Below are 17,130 nucleotides of genomic sequence, written 5' to 3'. Positions count from 1 at the left end.
ATCACGAGATGCCGTTGATGCCATATTTCAAGAATATTCGTGCAAAATCTCAAATAGCACCAATTGTTCACAAATTGTCCACAAATTGTCTCAGATACACGTACGTGTATACCTAAAAAAAGAAAAATGCGGTGCTGAACTCCGAGGTAGCCGTTGTTTTCTTCTCCGGGCCAAGACGGGTGTCGCTACTCTGGCAGAACTGATCCCCCCCCCTTGGAATTCCCGGTTTCCGTTTCACAAACCTGGAGCGGTAACCAACCAGTCATTAAAAAAAAGGACACAAAATTCTTCTTATCGTGGACGTAGGTCGTAGCGCTCTCTTCCGATAGCAGATTGGTCCGGGAAGGCTCCCTCCACTTCGGCCGACGTCACAGCTGGGCTCTTTTCTTTCTCCAAAATCTCCTTATAATCAGTCAACACAGCAGGAGTCACCAGATCCGGAGAGACACGGCGACAATGTGTCGAATGCACCCACCGCTTCCTGTTTGTCACTCGTACTGCGGTGCGGGTCGCCAGGAGGACCTGCTCGGGGCCCTTCCACCTAGGCTCCAGACTGCTTGCTCTCTCAAACGAGCGGACCATTACATGGTCACCAGGACGAAGATCATGGCCCTCTCCAGTAGAGTTGTCCGGGAGCTCTTCTCGAACCTGTTGATGAATAGAGAGCAAATCATTTGTTAATCGTGCCAAATAGTCATTCATCATAACACAAGGCACATCATGTATTAATCGCGGCTTGGGCACCCCCCAGATATTCATAGGGCGGCCAAACACCACCTCATAGGGCGTAAGGCCAGTTCGTGAGTGGGGTACTGATCTAAGAGATAGTAGTGCTAGCGGCAACGCATCTGGCCACTTCAATGATGTAGATGCCACAATTTTGGCCAGCTTAAGCTTCAACGTGGCATTGTACCGCTCGACCAAACCTGCTGACTGAGGGTGGAATACAGCGTGGAACTTTTGCTGAATTTCCAACCCCTTCAGTACATATTCCACAATCTTTCCAACAAAATGGGGCCCATTATCGCTCCACAAAAATTTGCAAACTCCAAAGCGAGGAAAGAATTCCTTAAGCAACACCTTAGCTGTTGTCAAAGCTGTATTGTCTTTCGTGGGGTAGGCCTCAACCCATTTGCTAAAAGCACACACCACCACTAGGACGTACTTCAGGTTATTGCAACGCTCGAGTTGGATGTAATCCATTTGAAGCACCTCAAACGGTGCAGAGGGTGGAACGAACCCTCCTTTCGGAGTATGGGTCCCCTTTCCAGGATTGTGTTGCAAGCATACCAGGCAGGTCTGCACTACTCTCTTTGCAGTATTCGCAATCTCGGGATGTTCCCAAACTCGTGTTAAAAGCCGAGTTATTGCAAGAGCTCCGACATGAGCCAGTCCATGTGTCATCTGGACCATCGCCTGTAAGTAAGCCGCAGGCAATTTCCACTTCTCCATGTCTTTGCTTCTCCAACAACCCTCGTCATCTAGTACCCCATCTGCTGCCCAAGCCGCAAGTTCATATTCTGTGGCTGATTTTTGGATATCCCGTATCTCTGCTCTAGCATCACTCCATCGCTCAGCCTGTGATTGTACCACGTACATGGGGGAGCTAGTTCGGGACATAGCCGTTTGCCTTGCTATACTGTCTGCAAAGGCATTTCCTTGACCCACTTTATCCGTAATCTTTTTATGGGCACTGCACTTTACTATCGCTACTTTCTTAGGGCCAAGCAACGCATTTAGGAGATCACGCACTAGCTCTCCGTGCATAATGTGCTCTCCGTGTGATGTCAGAAACCTGCGTTCTCTCCAAAGAAGCCCGAAGTCGTGGGCCACTCCAAAGGCATACCGGCTGTCCGTGTATATGTTCACACATAATCCGGCACTCAATTCGCAGGCTCTTGTTAAAGCTATCAGCTCTGCTGCCTGAGCCGATTTTTGTGGTATCCTAGCTGTTTCTACCACTGTCTTAAGCGTCATGATCGCATATGCTGCGGAAGTCGTTCCATCTGGCAGCCTTAAACACGATCCATCAACCCACAGTTCCCCATCCACATCAGGAAGTGGCACATCCTGTAAGTCAACACGACCCTTTGTCTGCTCCTCAGTCAGGAAAACAGTCGTGATGTTTTTCTTCCTGACCCTCCTTGGCCGGATAGGGCAATAAAGTGGCAGGGTTCAAAGTAGCGCATCTTTTCAATGTTATATGTGGCGCTAAGAGTGTCAGCTCATATCCTGTAAGTCGTGCACTCGTAAGGTATTGAGTCTTTGTCTGGTTTAACAGGGCATCTACTGCATGAGGGACTAACACCAACAATTTGTGTGATAACACTATGCCCTCACTCTGTCGTATGGCTACTGCTGTTGCTGCTACCGCTCGAAAACACCCAGGCAACCCTCGTGCTACAGGATCCAAAATGGCAGAGAAGTATGCACATGGCCTCTGCTTATCCCCGTGTAATTGCACTAACACTGACAACGCGCACCCATCATTCTCGTGCACGTACAATGTGAAAAGTTTCGTGTAGTCTGGTGTACCTAACACGGGTGCGGAACAAAGGGCCTGCCTCAACTGTTCAAAAGCCTTTTGACATTCATCTGTCCACTCAAGGGGCATTGGTGTAGCTTTGGACAGTAACGCTAACAAAGGTTTTATGATATGTGAAAATCCCATGATCCATTGCCTACAAAAGGACGTCAACCCTATGAAGGCACGCACATCTCTCTGCGTGCGGGGGACTGGTGTGTCTAAAATTGCCTGAATTCGATCAGATGTTAATGCACGTCCCTCCTTAGACAACAGATGACCGAGGTAGGTCACCTGGGGTCTACAGTATTGGAGCTTTTTCTTGGAAACCTTGTGATTGTGTTGCGCCAGAAAGGAAAGCAACGCAATCGTACTCTGTTCACATTGCGCATAGGAGTCGGCGGCAAGCAGAAGGTCATCCACGTACTGGATGAGCGCAACGCCGGACTGCAATTTAAAGGAATCTAGTTGTCTTTTCAAAGCCTGGCTGTAGATGCTAGGGCTTTCAGTATATCCTTGGGGAACACGACAAAATCTATACGATTTATTATTGAGTGTAAAACCAAACAGATATCTGCTGTCTGGGTGAACAGGGATGGAAAAGAACGCATTCTTTAAGTCAATCACGCTAAAAGTGGTGGCCGTCGGTGGAACCAAAGTAAGCAAAGTCGTGATATCAGACACCACCGGGTATTGGGGAATGACAATTTTATTTATCTCACGCAAATCAATAATAAATCGATAGATCTTGCCATCTGAGTCTCTCTTAAGAATCGGTAGAATAGGGCTGTTACAAACATTATAAGGGACCTCCTCCACCACCCCTGCAGAAATCAAATCCTGAACAATATGTGTCAATGCAATTTCACCTTCTTTCGAAATCTTATACTGTGGCACTCGTGGTAGAGGGGCCCCCTCCTGAACAGTAATATGTATTGGTGGAATACGCATCTCTCCCACATCCGTATCTGAGGTCGCCCACAACGTGTGCGGCAGAGAGGCCAAAGCAGGGATGTCTAAAATGGCATAAAATCTGTCAGGGTCAGGGCAATCGTCAGGGTCAGGGTAATTGTCATTCAGAATAACCCGCACTCCCTCTGGAGCGCAACGTATTGTCGCTCGAAAATATTTAAGTAAATCAATGCCCAGGATATTGTCTGGGGTATGGGGTGATAACAAAAATTGGCCAAAACTGAAATATTTGTCAATGCATAGTGCAAGGGGCTTGGACAATGGGCTGGGGGAGGGTGTGCCATCAAACCCTACACACGTAATCATTTCGCCAGACAGGGGAGCCCTCGGAACCAAGTTTTTCGACAGAGCGCTACGAGTAGCTCCTGTGTCGACTAGAAATTGATCAGTAGAACCCAAAATACCCGCTGTTACATATGGACCTTGCTGATCTACCGGCACTTCAACTGATTCCTTACCCCATCCTACGTAATCCTATGCATGCACATAATCCTGGTGTTCCACATTCTCTCCTTCCGAAATCTGATATTGATTCCGTCTATCAAACGTATTCCGTTCGCCCTGGCCACGGCCCCTCTCCTCAACCTTTCCACGATCACCTCCGCCACCTCTCGCTCCAGTATAACCTCCTCTCGACCTTCCACTTCCTCGACCACGCTGACTACGCTGTTCGCGAAGTACCGGACAATCTTCGGCCCAATGCCCAAACTCCTTACAATAAGCACACTGATCCTCCGCAATGTCCGTACGACCATACGACGCGTTTCCTCCACCTCGTCTACCTCTATCGTTCCCTCTGCCCTGTGTTCCCCGAACCTGTGCCAACATCACCTTTGTTTTCAATTCCTTCGTCTTTTTCTCTACACTTTCTTTAGCCTCCACTTCCTGCCGCTCCTAATACTGAGCCATAGTTAACAAGGACGCAGGGGTCGCCGTGGCCCAGGAACTTTCACTCGACTTCAATCGCTTTGCAATCTCTGGTAGGAGATTAGCTACATACTTATCTACAAACAAATGCCGACCCGTATCGTCTGTTAAAGATTGACCACTGTAATCATGAAAGGCTTCCTCGAAACGTGTAAAGAAATCTGAAACCGTTTCATCGGGTTTCTGCTTGCACGACGTTAACATGGTCCAATCAATCTTTTTGGAGGGAACAAGCGTTTTTAATTTAGTCAAGATAGCTGCCGGTAGATCTAGAATTAGCTGACAGGGCTTACATGCTGGTTCTCTGTCTAAATCTGCAGCATTTAATTCTTTCCATGTAGCTCCCAATATCGTTTCGTCATTATTTTTGCGAATTTGTCGCCACATATCAGGTGGTAATATCAGCCCAAAAAACAAATCTATGTCTACCAGAGTCATCACACAAGACGATATAGCCCCCTCCACCCCCTCATAAAATGCCGCTGGATTCTTCCGAAGATCAGGTAAAGAATTTTTCAATGCCATGACATCTGCTCTATTCCATGGCGTGTAAACCCAGTTATACACAAAATACCCTTTCGCATCCTTTGATAATTTATCCTCATCCGTACCTTCCCCCTTCGGCGGAACATACAAAGGCGCAGCTTCACGCATAGGCATAACATGCAACGCAGAACTCTTATCTGAACCACGGAGAGAACACTCTTTGGCCTGCCCATTATTCTCCAATTCGGACTCCTTTTGCCTCTTTTTCCGCTCCTCCCGCAATCGGGTTGTCTCATCCCGCAGCTTGATCAATTGCGCAAACAGGTCATCGACATCTGAAAGATCAAAATCACCTTTAGTCAAATTTTCACGGTACACTGACAACGCTTTGGGTTCTAACGTATCAGAAAGATCACGATATGCGCCTATAACCTCATCGGCCAAAGTAGACAGAAAATACATCAATTCAAGATCCGTCCACCCTTTCTTTTCTGATACCAATTGCTCCTGAGTAACACTACGTTTATTCACTTTACGAGCCCAACTACGTAGATGAGCGGACCTCTCCGTAGTAAACCTGAGAGCAGATATACCCTTCTTGCCCGACTTATCCTGTCCGTCATCATCAGAATCCACAGCTGGAGCCGTCGGCGTAACGTACGGAGGCGGTGACCGATCTAACAAAGAAAAATCATCAATTTCATTATTAAGGACAGGATAAAGCGGTCGGCGAATAGGAAATTGGCCAGTCGTTTGCAAATTAAGTTCCCGTTCCTCCCTTTCTTTCTTCTCCTGAGCCTCCTTTTCCTCAAGCTGTAAAGCCTTATCCCGAGCAGCCTTGCGCTGCTCTTTGTCCGCCAAGGCAACCTCACGCTTCATTCGCTCACGCGCCGTTTTCTCCCACATTCGCACACAATCAAACATATTTTGTCTAGACCTGCGTTGAAACATGCATTGCTCTACAAATTGTATTTTACTCAAATCATAAGACCCGTGTAGAGGCCATTGCAATTCAGGATCAGCCTTGGTGTATTTATGCCATAATTTACTGTACATAATAGGAGGAAGGCCAAATTTTATGTACATGTCCCTATTTGGTGTTCCCTCTGGGGGAGCCGGCTGTGATTCCGCTAACCTAATTGAGGTACCTTCTCCAAGACAACACATTCCTCGGAGTGTGCTGAAAACAGGCATGTTCAAAAAGTATCACGAAAGCGTGACACCGGAAAAAATGGCACTTACAGTTCTTCACACAATTGTGCCGCTCAAAGGAAAAAAACAAAGTTAGAGAAACATCTCTACATGCCTGCCTATGTGAAGTGCACTACACATATAAGTTCAAAGATCACAAATTCACAATGTTAGCTAACTCAAATCAAAGATCATAGGACTTCGGCAAGCGTCCGAGGACTACCTTACCGATCACAAAGCACAGATTTTCAGTAGGTGTCCGAAGACTACCTTACCGAACACAAATCATAGGACCTCAGTAAGCGTCCGAAGACTACCTTACCGATCACAAAGCTTACCAAATTCCCAAATGTCCAGATTCCAACTGCCAAGGTCTTGTAAGCCAAATCAGCCAAACGGCACTTTCTCAATGATGCAGACACTTCGAAGACTCAGTCGGAGACCGGCGCCACCTGGAAGGTCAGATCGGAAGGAAAGGAAAAAACACCGTGGCAGCCAAGACTCGGGTCACTCGTGGCAGCGCGCGCCCATGGCGGGTTTCCAAGCCTTCGTCACGACCTCTCCTTCGGGCATCCGAGTCGCCGATGAGTCCCACCAGAGTCGCCAATTGAAGTAATTCGGGGTTCCCAAGGCCTACACGCTCCGGAGATAACCCACTCACACTCAAAAACAGTTGGCACGGAAACTGTAAAAGGCAAAGAACAAGTTTATTAAGACCCCATGGGGTGGTGGTACACTCAAACAGCACCCTTCGGCAATGCAAGAGGTATCACACCGAACATCGGTGTGACCCCGTTTATATACAGTTTGGGGCAATAAGAGATAGGCGGCACAAGTTAAGACACATTTTCGAGACATATATGGTCATGTTTTGGAATACTGCCAGCTCATTGGAGGGGGGCACACTCCTCTGGTCAGTTTGGTGCACATTCCTGAAGATCTACGGGTCAGTGGGAGCTGCGCATGTGCGGCTTGACCAGTACTAAAAATAGCCTGTTGCTGGGCAGACAAGAGTGGTCAGTGGAACGGACAACGGACTAAAGGGCACATCGGCCACGAGGCCGCTCATGATCTAAGATGGCCGCCGCAACATTCAAAATGGCGTTTATCGTATATGGCCAAGTTAAGAAGGACAACGTATAGGTTCAGCTAATCGCTAAGACGGACGGGCCAATTTACGACACCACTTGTAACAGCTCAATATTTTGCCTTTTTGTACATAAACAAGTTGTAACACTTTAACAAACTTTCTGTAAAATATACTATACAACTACTCAGCAAGCTACAACTTACAGCAAAAAACTGCTTAATAATAATCACAGAGGCGAAACCTAATGTGTTTACCAATGCTTGTACTTTGATGCTATTGTTACTTTCAGCAATGCAGAATGCATATATATTTCGTCCACCCCAGTGGGATATATTCGGCACAGTCTTCCTAGTTGTATTGGAATTTGAAAATAATAACATTTATTTATCTCTGCCATACTTTCCTGTAGTATAATCTTGGAAAGTAAATGGAGCTTGCAAGTAAGATTGAAGAGCTGAAAATGGGTGACATTTTTGTTTATGAACCTAAGAAAAGTGCTTGTCCTGTTTGTGTATATGTAAAACTGTTCTGTATGAATCTCTAATTCCTTTAATCTTTCTAAAGTACTAATATTGCAACTTTGTGTTAAAAATATATATGTAAACTGTGACTTTTTTTCTCTAGGTTGGAATCCCTTTTGAGTTGATCATAAATTCGAATAAACCCTTAATTGAAGTAAACTATCAGGTAAGAAGGAAAGAATGTACCATTGATTATAGTAATGTTTCTTAACTGTATTGTCTCCCATATGATGTTTAAATGGTTTAACAAACCTTTCAACCATAACAGTATCACATAGTAATTGTGGCGAGTACCATCGCAAACAACAAAGTTGTCTGCACATCATATAATCAGAGGTTGTGCACTGCATATTTGAACACATACGGGTTATAGGGGTTTTAGGTCCTGACTTGGCTACAGGATATACTAGTACATTTATATAAGGAAAGGGTTTAGGGTGGAAACACCCTAAGCCCATATGCCTGCACCAAAAAAAGCCTTTAAAAAAATATATAAATTGTTGGGGTTTGGTTGAATTTTTTTTTTAAATAAAGTGTGGGAGCCAGCCTCGGGACAATGATAAAATGAGAGGTGGCCTCCGACTGACCACCTCTCAGCAATCCCACTATGTGAGGCTTACTGAGGAAACAGATAGGCTAGTTGGCTCCTAAGGACCCCCAGCAGTGAAGGGGACTTCATCCCCCAAGCAAGAGCCTGCCAGGAGGCGCGTTTACAGACTGGTGCACAAAGGGGGCATGACCTGCTATCAGAACTCAGCAATCCTGCTGTTTGGAACTTACTGGACATAACAGGAGTGCTAGTTGGACCCCAGGGACCCTCAAGAGGCAAGGGGACTTCATCCCTCTGCCAGAGCTCTACTAGGTGTCTTAGCTCTGCATTTTTCGCCACTCCAATTAATGCCTGGGTCTGGCCTCTGATTACCGCCTTATAGGCTTCCCAGAGAATAAGTGCCGATGTCACCAAGCCCTTATTCTCCTGGAATAATTGTCCGGTCCATGCCTTAACAGCTTTCTTAATTTTAGGATCTGTGAGGGGCCCCCTAAAACAACCTCTTGCGGGGAATGATCTGGCACGCCTCTTGCGATGTGTGTTGCCTCGTGAAATTCCCCTAGATTGTGTGTCTGGGTTAATATGTGATCTAGCCTAGAAAGATTTTTATGAGAGGTCGCGCTGTGTGTATACATCTAGTATATGGGTATTGATGCTGCAATATGTCCCCCAGGCCCATAGTGCGAAGGAATTCCCTCAACAGTCCTGTTTGTCGTCCCATCACTGACTCACCTAGGACATCTATGTTGAGTGACATGACAGCGTTCATGTCAATCCCGATTACCCACTTTCCTTCCAGTAATTCGACCAACATTGAGCCCACCACATCCAGTGCTGCAGGTTGCAGTTCCGGGGGTGCATACAGAGAATATAAATTCAGGCTCCTACCTTCCCAAAGCCCACTTATCACTGTAAACCTCCCCAACTAGGTCTAGGTCGGTCCATGGGCCATCTTGCATGAAGGGGAGGGATTTTTTCCCAAAATGTCAGTTCCCCTGGACCCTGAGGTGTATCCCGCATGTGATAACAGGGTATAACAATATCTATTCAGAGCTTTGCATTGGTTTACTAATTAAGTGGGTCTCTATTAGCCAAGACCTTAGCGTAGATTTTAGTGTCCGAATTTTTGAGGGATATTGGACGGTATGACCCCGGATCCTCCTTAGGTTTGCCCTTCTTATGGAAGCCAATAATATTTGTTTCCTTCCAGGAGTCTGGGATTTGGCCCTTAAATAAGTCCAACAAAAAGGGAGCTATCACTGCCTGTAGGCATTTATATACTTCGAGTGGAATACTATCTGGCCCTGTGGCCTTCCCTGCCGCTAAATCCTGCAGTGCTACTACCACTTCATTCAGTACCAAGTCACTATCTAGTACTGCTCTATCCTGCTCAGCCAAAATATGGCCGAAATCTTCAAAAGCTAGACTGGCAAACTCTGCCCTGTCATATTCTTGATACAAATTTTGATAGAAGTTCTTAAAGACCTTTCTAATATCTTCTGGCACCGAATTCTCCTGGTTGCCCTCTTGAACTTTCACTATTGTATTTCTGCTAAAACCCTGCCTAATCCTTAAAGCTAGGAGCTTGCCTGCCTGCTCTCCTGTCTCATACATCCTACCCCTATATGTCTGGTAATCATCAGCACTTCTCTGTGCTCCACCCTTACATACTTCCACCTTAAGAGCCAGTATCTTATACCGGCTATCATCGGCCTCTTTCCCACAGATGATATTCCTCATATGTTGCTCCTCCGCCTAAACTAGCTCAGCCATCAGTTTCTCATGCTCCACTCGAGCTTCTGTCCTCAGGCTAGCGGAGAAGCTAATCGTCTCTTCTCTTAATACCTTAAAAGAATCCCAAACACTGTTTCGGGAGGCGCTGTACCTATTTATTTCGAAGTAATTTTGAGCCCAGCTCTTTAGATGGTCCCCAAATTTAGGATCCACTAGCAGTCTCCTCTCAAAACTTCATCCATAGCAAGAACTAGTGACCTTATCACTTTCAAAAACTAAAATTATTGGACTATGGGTGCCATCAAAACTTTTCTTTTTTAACTTATGTTTCTGATCTCCCTTTATGCGCTGTGTGATGTTGTGTTGACCTTTCTTGGCGCCAGGACGCCCCTTTGCTGGGGCAGCTGTGCGCGGTATAAAAGCCAATAACATAACATAACATAACAGATTACTTTTGGTAGTTTTAAAATACCTACTCTCCCCACCTCCGAAGATGATATAAGAAAATAATCCAATTTAGCATATTTCTTAAAGGGGCAAGAAAAATAGGTAAAGCCTGGATTATGCAGTTCCTTATGCCCCCACACATTCACCAAACTAAATGAATTAAATAAAGAGGACAAGTCTCGAAAAACCTTGGGTTTTCGACCGGCATAATTTGTATTATTAATAACACCTGTAAGGTTTGCAGATATATTGAAATCCCCACACACTATGAGGGGACATGGCCAGTTTAGTAATTCTACCTCCAGTTTATCGAACACTTCGGGTTTATCCTGGTTGCAGCCATACATTGTACATAGTGTACACCCAACCTCAAGTTCCACAATTGCCCACCTGCCCAGAGTATCTGCCAGGGAGCGTCTAGCGCCACCCAAGACAGTTTTGGCCAAGATTGCCACCCCTCTAACATTGGATGTCTGTGTGGAACAAGCCAGTAAATTAAACCCTTTGATATTTAACAAATGTGTTTTAGCCAAGGGTAGATGGGTCTCCTGCAGACAAATCACATGCAACTTATTTGCCCTGCCGAAATTCCCCAGTTTTTGCCTCTTGTTCCAGTCATTCAAGCCATCTATATTTCTAGAACAAATCTTAAGCTTCCCCATGATTCTGTTGAAAGGAAACCCCTAACCCATGACTCAACAAAAACCAAAATAATTACAATCAATACAATTACCAAACCAAAGACGACAATGCACCAGGTACAATCTAATTTTTCCCCCTTTTTGTCCCACCCTTCATTGTGATGGCCCATCCCTCTCGCCCCTTCCCCGCCAACCCCATCCCATTGTGATCCCCTTCCACCCTACCCCCTAGCTTGATTCGCCCCACCACCCCATAAGGACGCTCAGACCTTGGTCTGTGCATGTGATGTGCGCCATGCTAGTGGACATTGGATCCTTCAAACAAATCCATACTTAACTTACAATAGACCCTTATGCCTAGAGAAAAGAAATACATTCTCAAAGCTACTCCATCTTTCGGAAAGCTAAGACTTTCTTCCCTTTTCCTATCCCTCCACCCCACCTTTCCTTATATAGACCAATGGCCCGAAAAAACCACCCCCTCGCCCCCCCCACAGTGACAAACAGCAAGCAGAACATTTGCCCAGAGAGATTAACCAGATACGCCTGAATCTTTTTGTCCTGAAAAGGTTTCAAAAGCTGCCTTAACCGCCAACGCCTTTCTACCGTTATATGGCAGAAATCGGGTCTTACAAAAAATGAGACCCCCCACTTGATCTTTTCGCATTAGGTCTTGCTTTATCAGAAATTGCTTGCTGCAGGAGGAAGTTTCCAAAGAAAACAAGTATAGTCCGGGGTCTATCATCCTCCTTCGCTGGTGCTCGCAGCTTAAACGGAATACGTTGCGCTCTTTGGATTTCCGATGCCCAATTCCACTCAGAGAGTTCAGGAAAAGCTGCCTTAAAAAGGTCAATTATGTAACTCCTGACGTCTGACCCTTCCAGGCCCTCTTGAACCCCCAAGACTCTGAGATTATTCCTTCTTTGTCTATTTTCACTCTTCTAATTTCCATTGAATGTCTTTAATTTGGGCATCATGAGCCTCTACCAGAGTTACAGCATTAGTTGCATCCGCCTCCGTGGCCATCACTCTCTTCCAAATTCGCCACTCTTTTTCCCATGTTTGAAAATGCCTCAGAGAGCTTCCTCACCACCCCCTGAATTTTCCTCATCCCTGCCTGAGCTTTCTGGCTATCTTGACGGGTTTCCACTCTATGAGCCAAAATAGCCAATGTATAGTATCCAGCATGGGGAGAGTACCATCCACTAGCACCAGAGTTTCTCCTACAGAGGACCCCGAAAGTGGAGTAGCTGAGAATAGTCCCACAATAGATCTTTCCTGCCTCTGCTTTTCACACCATTTTGCCCCATAGATTTTTTAGCTGTTGGGGGGTGATCCTCCTCACTATCTTCAGGGTCTGACTCCGGGCTACTAGCCTCCTGAGATGTACTCAAAATGTCATCTGACCATTCTGCCCCCTCCGAGACAGAAAAGAAGCAATCGCTGGGCTCTTTCTCAGCTTCAACCCTAAATTTATCTCCCGCAACCATGGTTTTATTACTCTCTGATGCAGCGGTCATAAACTGCCTATCAGTCTGATTCTCAGTCTCTTCTTCTTCTGGAGGCGGGGATGGACCAACCACTTGCTTAGTAAGTGTCCCGTCATCCTTACCCCCGGTCACCTTGCTGTTTTTTTTTCCAGAGTCCTCAGGTGATCCTGCATTAGCCGGTTGTTCAGAAGGGGTAACCATAGGTAATATATTCCGAGTTGAATCTATAGCATCCGGCAACACCACGGTCCCCCCATTGCCACACTTGTCTCCAGAGGCATAAGTCAAACATGTACCCGTCAGATTCGCTCCCTCTGGGACAGCTTGGATCACTACTCCGAAAGATGCCGGACTCACCTCCTTATCTAAGTCCCTTATACAGGTACTGTTCTCACCGTCTTCAGCATTTATGGCTCCAGCGCCTGCTTTTCCATCAGCAGACAGTGCCTTAGCTCGCTGCAGCAGCTTCACCACAGAGGGACCCACCAGACGATTCTTTGCGGCTCCCCTACCAGAAACTCTGCCTCTTCCTCTCCTCGGTGGGTCCGGCAAACGCAGTTGTTGCGGGCGTCTGGGGGAGCCTCCCACAGGAGCAGGGTCTGCCACAGGCACGGACGCAGATGCGGCCTCACCACGCGCCTTATGGGTGGCTGCTGCCTCGGTAGCCTTAGAAGCCGCTCCGCCCGACGCAACCTACGGGATCATCCCAAGACCTTCTCTTGCCAGTCAATACACCAGACGCCGCAGGTAACTCTCCACGTAGCACCTAATTAGCAGAGGCGTCGTTCCAGACTGATGAATCCACGACCACGAGCACTTACGGGAGAACAGCATCCGAGGCTGGAGGGGTGGGGATTAAAAAAAAAAAACAGGGTGCATTTTCTCACTTCCGTAGTCGGGTCTCATACAAACATACAGACCACTGCCAGCTAGCACCACTAATGACCTCCTAAGCGGCCGCCATCTTGCCCCACGTTACAAAAACTCCATTGAGGAGTCTTGTAATTATTGTCCGCAGTGGAGCCCCCGGGGGATTGGTGCCCTGTGGGCCATCTCAACGGAGAAAAAAGTAAAGAGACTCTTGGGTTTCAGTGTATTTAGTATTAAGCTCTCCAGGAAAAGGTCCACGCTGGGGGCCTCTGCTCCCTCCTGGACCCCCACCACTCTAATATTATTTCTCCTCGCTCTATCTCCCTGGTCTTGCAGCTTAGCAGCCATGGTTGTAGTTTGTTGAGTAAGGGATTGTACCTGATCTTCTATTTGTTTTGTACTGGACCGGAGTTGGGTTTCAGTCCCTGTGACCTTCTCTCTTAACTTGGACAAGTCTGCTCGGATTAAGTTAACCTCCAGGCTCACCAGTGTTTTGGGACGGTGTGGCTATCTATTTTGTTAGCTTGGAGGGTCATTACACTCTTGGGCTTCACCATTTTACCGGAGTTCATTGGAAGTTATAATAGTTCAGCATGTGCTCCAAGATTGACCAGTCCAGAGGGCAGCGCCAGTGCACAGTACTGTTGTTGTTCAGAAGAGGGGGGCGCCCCGCCATTCCAATATGTAACCTTTATTAATTGTTGCCATATGTTTTCTCCACTAGCTGGGCCAATAGGGAGCCTGTGGTCGTCCAGGGGACCCCGCTCACTCTCTCCCCAGACACCACTCTGGGGCCCCAGGTATGTTTTCTAGGCCCTCTTCGCAAAGGGTATGGACCTCCACCAGACAACACCAGGGAGCGGCCCGCCTGGCCAGCACCCTGCTGCACCATAGAATATACAAAGAGTGACTGCAGGCGCTGATCCCCCGATGTCCCCTCAGGCCAGTTCTTCGCCTCTATCAGTGCCTCTGGGTTCCACCCTTCTTGTCTGGGGTGGGTACGATCCCTCCAATCCTCTCTACCTGTTGGCCTCAGCACAGCTCCACCAGCACAGCCAGCCTGTCCCCCCACCTCTGGTTTTATCTTGTAATGGGTGCACTATATCGCTGCACCACCTACGTCTTCCAGGCTCTCAATCCATAGCTGGGTAGACCTTGCGGGCTGCTCTAGGCCTCAGTGTTATTTGGAGCAGAGCCTCCTCTCGTTAGAATAGGGAGCTCCCTGCCGGGCACCACAGGACCCCCCTTTGCCTCTCTCATCTTCCTCGCCAGGGGCAGCCCTCGGGTGCAACCCGGGCTCCAGCCGCTCGTCCCTGTTCTCCAGCTTCCGGCAAAGGCACCAGTCAGTCCGCCCGAAGGCCAAGCAGCAGCCCCCGCTGACGGAGCCCTCCACCGCCCGGGATTAGCGCAGGCTCTGCCGCCATGCCCCCAGGCAAACCAGTCTTCTCGTCGGCTCCGATCCATGGCTCAATGTCTCTTGCAAGCCATTCTAGGCCTCAACTTTATTCAGAGCCAACGCTTTTCCACGGTTTCTGGCAATTGTGTCAACCTGTCCGATCCAGGGCTCAGCGGCTATCCACAAAACGGAGCCCTCCAAAGTTTTTCCCTCAGATCTGTCGATATAGAAGGACCTCGACGGTGGTGTGCCTAACTCACACCCAACTTCTCAGACAGATTATGGAGTGGATCATGGAGTTATGCTCCGATGAAGTCAGAGCTCAGCTACAGCGTGGCGATTCCTGTTCATGGCCAAGCCACGCCCCTTCAATGACATATTTGATGACATTACTGATGAAATCTCAAATCACATCTTTGATGACATCACTGATAACATGACCCAACAAACTCCTTTTCGGGTGACTCTATAAACCATTACAGCAGTTCATATGTGAAAGTGATTGCTAATTGCTAAAGAGTCATGTAATACATGACATATAAGCCCACGAAGGTTAACCAAGCTCCTCCTATGCACAGCCATTCCCTGTACCAAACCCTTCATTGATAGCCGACCTCTCACGGGCAATAAACCAGACATGGGAAGGGAATTACCTATTGCGAACGATCTTCAGCCTGTACAGAACCCTCCCATGGAATGCCCACTCCCTCTGGACCCCCTAGGCCCTTTGTGTGGTGAAGGACCTCCTGAACACAGTCGTCATTCCTGTACTGAACATTTTGCAGATAGCCGACTCTTGTGGGTAATCAAGCAAACAAGGGTGGGTAAGTACCTGGTGCGTACAGTCTTCACTCCTATGAACAACTACTCAAGCAGAGCCCACTCCCTCCAGACAATCAGCCCATTAGAAGAGTAAGGACCTACAACATACAATCTTCACCCTGTAGCAAACCTTTTACAGATAGAAGACCTCTTGTGGGCAATCAACAAGATAAGACTCGGCAAGTCTCCTCTGTGCACGGTGTTCACCCAGTGCACAACCATTCATGGAGAACTCACTCCCTTCACACATCCAAGACCCATAAAGATTCCAATCATGTTGCAAAGTCTTAAATCCATCAACAGGAAATAAGTTCTAGAAAATTAGGTCTAGGTGTATCTTGCTGAATTCCTCCCAACAGAATAATCATATACCAAACTGTCACATTCATTGGTTGAGGTCCTTTCCTTCCTGGAAAGTTTCGGGGTAATCCGTCAAGGGGGAAAGAGAAAAAGGGGAGACGCAGAAAGAGAAAAAGGGAGGCCCTAAAACACATTTTTCCATTTTATCTTTCCATAGGAAAATTGAAACGTGATACAGCAAAACCTGCTGAACCGAATTACACCACATTTGGCCAAAACCTAGCTCTTGATCTGGAAACTGATTTCGTGTACATTTTTTCCAGTAATTTTTAAGAATCTAAGGCTAAAAAATAAGTGTGTATATCATGCTACCAAGGGTCCGTAATGCAACAGATCAAAAAATTTGATCTGATTGGCTGCAACCAAATCACCAAAGATGTTGCGGCAGCCATTTTACAACTTGAGGACTCCCTCATCTTTCCAGTCAAAAAAACGTACAAAACATATAGGGGGCATCGTAATGAAACCCTTCACTTGTTAGGTCTGGTGAGGTGTCTAAGGCCAAAAATGTAACCGTTTTTTTTATCTGCCCTATTTTTAAAAAAAAGTTGGCTCCCACCCATTGGGTTTGACCAGGGCCTTGATATTCGGTGGTTTAATTTTTATAGGGGAGGGTGTGTGCGAGCCCTCTCCCCAGGTCTTTTTCAGGCTCCAGGGACCCCTTCCCAGGGGGTACTTTTTATTAAAAGGAAAGGGTGCACCCAGCCCTCCTTCCCCAGCCTTACTTAGACTCAGGATGCCCCATGCTGTAGTGTCCTGCCAGCCCCGGTACTCACCAGTACCCAAACCACACATGGAGAGTAGTTGTACACATCTTTATACTGCTGCATACATGTCAGAACTTCCCATCCGAAGCCTGTCTTTAATTCATTCTTCCAACGCTTGCGTCACAGGCCTACGGTGTAGAATGGAAACCAAAAGAGTTCCTGTGTTTCTTTATTTACAAGACACTACATTTCCAGCTTTGTTAAACAAAAGGCTAAAACTTTTCAAAATAGATAAATAACTAAATAGGTGAATAAATACACAAATATATGAAAAAAATGCACAGATGTTTATAGATATACAGCCAAATAAAATTGTTCAATTAATTGTCGTGGTGCCTGAAT

The 17,130-nt window shown here is 46.8% G+C and overlaps 1 protein-coding gene across 1 annotated transcript in view; it reads left to right on the top strand.

Annotated features, from left to right (window-relative positions):
* The window catches only part of LOC147707493 (CD109 antigen-like), an 899,009-nt gene that overhangs the window by 430,766 nt on the left and 451,113 nt on the right, over nt 1-17,130 (top strand). Inside the window, exon 13 of the mRNA XM_086926509.1 lies at nt 7,815-7,877. Coding sequence (XP_086782635.1) covers nt 7,815-7,877 — 63 coding nt within the window. The remainder of the gene's footprint in view (nt 1-7,814; nt 7,878-17,130) is intronic.

Source organism: Lissotriton vulgaris, chromosome 6, assembly GCF_964263255.1.
Source record: "Lissotriton vulgaris chromosome 6, aLisVul1.2, whole genome shotgun sequence".
Taxonomy (NCBI): domain Eukaryota; kingdom Metazoa; phylum Chordata; class Amphibia; order Caudata; family Salamandridae; genus Lissotriton; species Lissotriton vulgaris.
This window is presented reverse-complemented; position numbering and strand designations above follow the sequence as displayed.